Consider the following 8,746-nt stretch of genomic DNA (forward strand, 5'->3'; position numbering starts at 1 on the left):
ATTTTATAAAATAATAATAATAATAATAATAATAATAATAATAATAACTATATTAATAAAATTTATTAAAAGAATAAGAAATTTCATCCAGTAAAATATGACTAGAGTCTAAAGAGCTTTATTGCTTGTCCTCCAAAATCCATAAACCCTTTTGACACAATTAATTTGCCGGTGACATTTACATATTCCAACATCAGAAAGTAATATTAAAGTTACAACAATCATTTGAAGGAACATGTTCACAAAGTGACAAGATTGAAGTTACGTATGGGAGCAACCAATAAATCTACAAAATTGAATACGGAACATTAAAATTCTACCAGCCATACTAATAGAAATTAAGAAGTTCGTCTAGTATTCGTACGCTTGATGATAATTATTAGAACTACCCCATTGATCCATACTTCACAGTTTGTCCTGTTCTTTCTAGTGGCTACGTCAAATGACAAATGTGTGGATGGCTAGCAGAACAGGCCAACGAAGAAATTAAATTAAAAATAGACCTAAATCCTAATTTGTAAAGTGGTCCTTTTAAGTATTCAAAGGTACATTTATCTTTATGAAGAAATTTTGAAACACCAATAACTTATTTATATAGTTTAAGAAAATGTCCTTTTTTTTTCTTTTGACTTTTGCTTATTTATATATATATATATTTTTCATTCCTGCTGTTATAATCAATATGTAATCTTAGTCCTTTAATTTTTTTTCTTACACTTAATTTCTTATTTTTTTTAATTTTTATTACATCGTCAATTTTTCTTAATATATTTACATGAATTAGATGTTTAGGACATATGGAGTTAAAATATAAAATAATTTCAAAGGATTAGACGATTAGTAGTATCGGAAGTTAATTAAATTTGAAAATTTTCATATGGCGTGCGATTAAAGTTTTGACGAGGGTAAATTTTTATATGTTTTTTTAATAAAATATGATGTTATAATTGAAAAATGATTTGAAATGGTTTAATAAGTTCAATTCCTTGATTTTTTTGTAAATAGAATTCAAGATTTAAGTAAAGAAAATTACCAAAAACAAAAATTATTAGTTATAGTGAATTGAGATTTGTACTCTTATTCATTAAGATCTGGATTTGATCTTTGTTTTAAATACAGTTTATGTGGGTAGAAGTTATAACTTTCTTATATAAAAAAAGAAAATTTAAAAACTAAACTGCATATAATAGAGTGACTTGACCATAGCAATTAAAAATTGAAGGAAACGCCTTTTTTTTTTCTTTCAATTTCGTGCTTCATTTAGAAAATATTTTTCCAAAAATACTTTCTAAAATTACAATAAATGTATTTTCAACACCATTTTTTGTTTCCAATGAAAATGAAAATAGAAAACAAGGAAACCAAACAACCCCTAATATAATTTACAATATTAACACCTGATAAGAAAGAATGCAAAAAAATTAAAAAAAATGTTCTTGTTTCTATGAATTTTCTTTGTATAATTTTTTTAATTTAACTTTGATATACTATGAATATAAATATTTTTACAATGTTGACACTTTTTAACTATCAAATGCTTGAATCAATTAATCCGTGGTCTAAATTTTGAATACTTGTGACTAATTTTATCCGACTTGAGCGATATATATTATTTCTTAACTCTTATAAAATATAATTCTAATGTTGAGACTTTTACGTATAAATTTTGTCATAATTATCATAGAGTTAGTGAATTTAATGATGTACCAATCTATAATTAATTAGAGAGTAAAAACAACTTTCGGGTTTATTATTTTAATTAAATTATATTTTCCATCGATTAACAAATATTTCTTTAAATATATATTTTAAATTATATTAGGCTGAGGCTGGGATATACACAGAGCTTTATGTTGGAAGCAATTCTCACTATTAAAAAAAAAAAAGAAGCTAAATAGTGTCTAACGTAATTAATACACGCATACAACTAACATTTGGAGAATCAATTATTTATTTTGAGGTTCCTCCTTGACAATTGACATATTGTATAATCATAATCCCATTTCAGCATGGGGAAAAAAAAAGTTGGGTGGAATGATGGAGAAGTGAAGAGAAGAGTTGAGAAACATTTATACGATAATAAATAGAGTCCACCCATCGTCCAAACCCTCATTATGTTGGTTTATAGGCCAACTGTGTGGGATAATTGTAAAGTCGGAATTAGCACTACTCTAGTTGAGTTTCGCACAATGTCATGGATTTCTACGGCAAGAGAACCCTCCTCAGCCTAATGGACACCGAAAAGCCAGAATCACCCATTCACCTCCGTCACAGAGAGATAAACGAACAAGACGTGGAGTTCAGCCCCCCAAGACCCTCAACCTCCGACACCAATGGCGTCTTCCCCATGATGCCAGATTCACCATGGACACTCTCCCCTCTCCCAAACCCTTCACCCTCCTTACTCTACCACTGCATCGCCTCCCTCCACCGCCACGAGGGCAACATCTACGCCATCGCCGCCTCCAAGGGCTTGGTCTTCACCGGCTCCAACAGCACCAGAATCCGCGTCTGGAAGCAGCCAGATTGCATGGACAGAGGCTACCTCAAAGCCAGTTCAGGCGAAGTCAGAGCCATCTTGGCCTACAGCAACATGCTCTTCTCCACCCACAAGGACCACAACATAAGAATCTGGACCTTCACCGTCTCTGATAACTTCAAGTCCAAGAAACTCGCCACCCTCCCTCGGAAAACCTCGCTCCTAGCATTCCCCACAAGAGGTAGAAGAAACACGCCAAAGCACAAAGACTCCGTCTCCTGCATGGCTTACTACCACTCCGAAGGCCTCTTGTACACCGGCTCCCACGACCGAACCGTGAAGGCGTGGCGCGTCTCCGACAAAAAATGCGTTGACTCCTTCGTGGCGCACGAGGACAACGTCAACGCCATATTGGTCAACCAAGACGACGGTTGCCTCTTCACCGGTTCCTCCGACGGGTCGGTGAAGATATGGAGAAGGGTCTACACGGAAGACTCGCACACGCTAACCATGACGCTGAAATTCCAACCCTCGCCCGTGAACGCTCTTGCATTGAGCTCCTCCTTCAACCACTGCTTCCTCTACTCGGGGTCCTCCGACGGGATGATAAACTTCTGGGAGAAGGAGCGGTTGTGCTACCGGTTCAACCATGGAGGGTTCTTGCAGGGTCACCGCTTCGCGGTGCTGTGTTTGGGTACGGTGGGTAACATGATATTCAGTGGGTCGGAGGACACGACGATAAGGGTGTGGAGGAGGGAGGAGGGGAGCTGCTACCACGAGTGTTTGACGGTTTTGGATGGCCACAGAGGGCCCGTGAGGTGTTTGGCGGCGTGTCTGGAGATGGAAAAGGTAGTGGTGGGGTTTTTGGTGTATAGTGCTAGTTTGGACCAGACATTTAAGGTTTGGAGGATTAAGGTTTTGCCGGATGAGAAGATGTGCGTCGACTACAGTAACACTACTGCTACTGAACCATCGCACTGTCAGGCCAAGGTCAAGATTAGAGACTACGATATGAGCCCCGTTTTGTCGCCTTCCTGGGTCGAGAAGAAGCTTCAAGGTAGCTTTTTTCAGTAGCTACCTACCTACCAATAATATATAATCAATAGTGCTGTAAACTAATTAGTACAATAATCGTCATTCATTTATTAATAACTGCATGTCTTCCCTACGCTCGATCAAGGAGCTGTAGAAGGATAACCACAAGCAACCATGTCTCATTTCTCTTCTACCTCTTCATACTTGGATAAAGGAAATTATACCCATATTTTTATTTACTTCATAAATTTATAACTCTTTCATTTAGTTAATGATTTCAAGTTCAAGTTCAATTTCTTTAGCCCTTTTAAATATTTAATTAGAAACTTTATCATTCGTAATATTTTTACGAGACTAAAGTAATATTATTATATCTCATAATATATGTGGTGTAGAAAAAAAAAACTATAACAATAATAGAACTTCCATATGCTTCACCAAAAGATACACCTGGTTACTATTTATTTATATTCCAACAGATTATAAATAGAAAATAACCGGCCAATCATATCAAACTCCATCTCATCCATTCTAACCACAGTAACTGATACACATTTTATGTCTAATTCATATCAGTTAACATAAATCTAATAGAATTGCAAACACATATGACTTGGTGCTGGTGCGCTCCATCTACATCATCATGAGTGCAAACACATATAACTTGTTGCGTTAGTTCTTCTCCCATATACCTTTAGCATCCCGTAAATAACATATTGATAGCGTATATTTACTTTGTTTCATATTGGTGGATGTGTAAGGATTTTCTATATGGATTAAGAAAATAACCATTCCAAGGTAATAGTATTTATTCGGGATTAATTTTGTTTATTTATCATTAAGAGGTTCAATTTTATCTATTAATTTTTAAAAATGATATATACAATGTTGTTATTTCTGTCTAATTTAGATTAACAATGATAATTTGTATACATTAAGAATACATGTCATTTTTGTACTGTATTATTATATAAGAAGTTAACATTAAATAGTCTAAATCAAGCTTTCTAATAATAAAGAATATGATAGAACCAATTAAATAAGAGTAAATTACATTTTTTTTTAAATATAAATATTATACTGTATTCTTCTCTTATGCTAAATATTTCGGTTGTCTCCCTTGATAAATTCAAAGATATATGATACATTTTTTTTTTATTAAAATTCAATTAACTTTTGTAAAAAAAAAAATTATTATCAAAACACTTTTTACATTCACATCTCTTCGAAGATGTCAATATTATATCATCCTTTTTGGTGTTTAAATAAGCTTTTTTTTTAACAAATATAAATATGTAACACTTTAACAATTTTAATTATATATATATATAAAGTATATATATATATATATATATATATATATATATATATATATTATATAACTTATTTTACAATTTTAATTTTATTTATTATTTAATACCTTATTTTAAATTTAATTAAATATTTTATATGTTTTTTTAGATGATTACAATTTTTTTATCTAGTGGATGAATTAGAATGAACTAAAAATATTTTAAAAATAATGGTTAATTTATGTTAGAAACGGTGGAATTTGGAATCTCTCTCAGTATAATGTTTTGTGTCAAGTGAAATGCAATCAACTTGATTAAAACTCAACTATTAACATGGATCCTACAATTCATTCCTGACATAGTAGCTAACTAGCGAGGAATGCAAGCAAGTGGCAAGTGCTGCAGACTTGCCATTAACGGACCACTACGTGACACAATCAACCTCGACTAATTATGTAACACACCAAAGACAAAATGGAAAGTGAATGCTGATGACTACAGTAGCAGTAGGAAGGGGAATACTCCAGGAAGATGAATAGTAGTGTTAAAGTGATGAGGATGCATCAGAGTTTCGTACAATTAATAATTGAGTAATGCCAGTCACTTTTCTTATGAAATTTTGTGTATCATACAAATAAGTATACTGTAGTTTGTTCCAATAAAATTAATTTTAATTTTTTTTAATAAAATCTTGAATTTGTGTTTTATTGAGATGAAATATATAATTAAAAGTAAAGAATCTATTAAAAATAAGAATTAAATCTATTTTTTCCTTATTAATATGTAAAAATTCATTTTAGTCTCTCATTTTTTAAAATTTGACATTATTCTTTTCTTTTTTATAATATGTAAAATTTTATTTCTGTTACAAATTCTATTAATCTAATTTAACAAAAATATTCAGTGACTAAACACATAATATACATATGCTAATTTAAAAGTCCATAATAAAACAATGGAACTAATTTTGCATCATTGTTAAATTAAAACAATGAAGATGAAATTTAACAATTTTTAAAAAATAAAAGACTAAAAGTCAACATATTAAAATAAGGAACAAAACAAACTTTTATATATATATTTATAGATATAAAAAGATGTTTAATTAAAAATAATAAGTAAGGTTTTCCTGCAAAATATAAACTCGTCAAAAAGTAAGTAAATAATAAAATTTAATGCAAATTATTTTATCTAATACAAAAACTACTAAAACCATAATTCAAAACCAATTTTAATTAGATTGAAAATCAATTTCACTTAGTGAAATCAACAAATTAAACATGTAAATATTTATCTAAAAATTGCATCGACTTATATTTCAATTTTAGATAATCTAATATAGATATAAACACATTTAGATTTAAGGATTTGAGTTTTAAAAAATAAACTCAAAATATTTTAAAGACGAATAATTTTAAAACTTCCTATATTTTTAATTAATTCATACTAATCCTCTTATTACTGTATGAAGAGAATAAAAAAAAATTATAATTTTAATATATAAATATATTTACTTCCATATTTAATATATTTGTATAAAGCATTTGGAGAATTAATAGAAACAAATTACTTTATAAAGATAGATTAAGTTTGTATTTCCAGTTGTCCTAATATTTTTCGATATATTTTCCCCCCTAACTTGACACGGTATCGTACGGTTTATACCGTGTATTATAATAAGATTCTTTTACTAAATGATATTATATTTATATAAATATTTTACTTTTCTCTAATTTTATAATTTAATTATATGTAATGGTAAAATTAATATAATATTTCAATAATAATGACCTACAGTACGTTTCTAATAAATTATTCTTATTTTCAGATATTTTGCAAATAAAGATAATCTCATGTATCAAAAGAATCTAATTTAATTGATTGATTCCAGCGATGTCAAGAGATGAGTTATGATTGTTTTTAATTAATAGAATATTTTTCTTTTCAATATAATTTATATTATATTTAAAATCAAAATTTGAATATTAAATATTTTGAGACACAAGTCGTTATTATTTATCTAAACTTATGTTGGATTCGGGTTTTATTAACTTGTATTGTAGAGGCGTGGAAGCATGGACTTGGTTTATGGTAGAATCATTAATTACATTATCCTGTAGTAGCGTAGCCGATCATAACTTTAGCAATTAACCATTGGTTGCTTTTTTTCTGGTAATGACCACCATTGGTTGCTTGTGTCACATATATGGTAGTATAATAAATGAATAAAACCTTCACATTCACGTCCAAATAATTCACTTTTTTCACATTAACTGTAATAATAAAAAAGTACTACTATTTATTAATAGTTTGAAGCATGCTTTCTATTTCCTCTTCACAAAGTTTTCTAATTCTACCTACACTTGAAAGTTGAAACAGTCTCCCTAATTGTTTTGGCATTATAAAATTAATTTTCACACTTTCAAGAAAGATGCATGTTCTAATGTGTAAATTTACGATTAGGATTTGTTCTTACTTGAGAATCGAAGTCATCGTATTTAATCTTTTGGTTTGCTACTTCTTTTCCCTTTCATTTCCTTCTCCTTCTTCCGATTTTCTTTCGTACGGGTGGTGTACCTATAGTTACAGACTTACAGTATGAGTGTATGACTCTCAAGTTAGTCATCAGTGATCCTGAAGTGTATTAGGGTTAGTCCACGTACGTATTTAAATATATTACTCCTTTTTATAAGAGTATAGTTGATAAGATGAAAATCTCTCCTCCTTAAACTTTATTTGATTATCTCTTAATATATGTAGCTAAAATTATTTGTTTACTACTTTTACTATCTCGTGACCAACATCTCCCTGATTTGGATAAGAGATTAGATAAAAATATTTTGACTTATCTCGTTCGAACAAATATCGGACTAGCCAAGTTCTTCAGTACTCAGCTAATACAATACAATACCAAAAAAAAATTTAATTAAAATTATTTTATGAAAAAAAATCATTATATTTCTTAGATTTTATAAAAATTTAAATATCACAGTTAAAAGAAAGGAGATAGGATTTATTTGTTTAAACTTTTTTTTAATCAAAACGTTTTTTTTTAATAAAGTAAGCACTTGTTTTTGTGTGTTTGTCTAAGTTTTTTTAAAATAAATAATTTTGTGCTTTAAAAAAAATAACTCCCAATCTATTTCTTAAAAAGAGTTTTTTTAAAAAAATATTTAGAAACATTTATTTTTAAATTTAAGCAAACCGACTCAATATTAGATAAGAAAATCCATTGTTTCTTCTTCTTTTTTTTCTTTTTTTTCATTTAATGCCCATAGGTTTTTACAGCTATGGTTAGTAGGCTATTGGCTAAAGTTTTTGAATGGTAAAGTAACTTGTCATGAAACTATGATAATTAATGAATATCACATTTATTATCTGTAGATAATAAAATTATATTTGTTAGAACTAACCAACATAAACTTCAATAAAGGTTGAAGATGTTCTATTATAATTGATCAATCAAATATTTTAACAAAAAATTAGTAATCTACAAAAATGATAAATACTTCACACTAATTAAAGATGACAAAAATAATCTAAATCATTACAAGAATGTTTCGATTTAGAGTTGGTAGAGCCGATTCTAAATCATAAAAACTAACGTAATATTGTCAGTTTTTCGTCAATTTTTGGTCGATGCTACATAAGTCGACACATTTTTTTTTGTGTAGGCTAAGCTGACATTATGTTGACACAAAAAAAAAAAAATTTCCAGCTTATCGTTTATTCGTTCGTATTTTTAACATTCCTAGGACTCGATCCGTGAACCTTGAGGTCTTAAGTGAACTTGATAACCAAGTGTACAAGAACACATTATGCGTATATAACATTGAAAAAATTATCTTTATCTCTTTCAAAGCACGTATACTATTAGAAAAGCTGACGCTATTTTAATATGTAACGTCGACTTTTTTCGACACTAAATTTAAATTAAGTT

General features: G+C 29.4%; 1 protein-coding gene across 1 annotated transcript; it reads left to right on the top strand.

Annotated features, from left to right (window-relative positions):
• The first annotated feature begins 2,006 nt into the window (after positions 1 to 2,006).
• On the top strand, positions 2,007 to 3,825 carry LOC109801591 (protein JINGUBANG). Its single transcript, XM_020362702.3, has one exon. It carries the CDS (start codon positions 2,195 to 2,197, stop codon positions 3,551 to 3,553), a length of 1,359 nt encoding a protein of 452 aa, XP_020218291.1. The 5' UTR covers positions 2,007 to 2,194; the 3' UTR covers positions 3,554 to 3,825.
• Positions 3,826 to 8,746: the final 4,921 nt, after the last annotated feature.

Source organism: Cajanus cajan, chromosome 6 (genome assembly GCF_000230855.2).
Source record: "Cajanus cajan strain Asha chromosome 6, NIPB_CcT2T_4, whole genome shotgun sequence".
Taxonomy (NCBI): domain Eukaryota; kingdom Viridiplantae; phylum Streptophyta; class Magnoliopsida; order Fabales; family Fabaceae; genus Cajanus; species Cajanus cajan.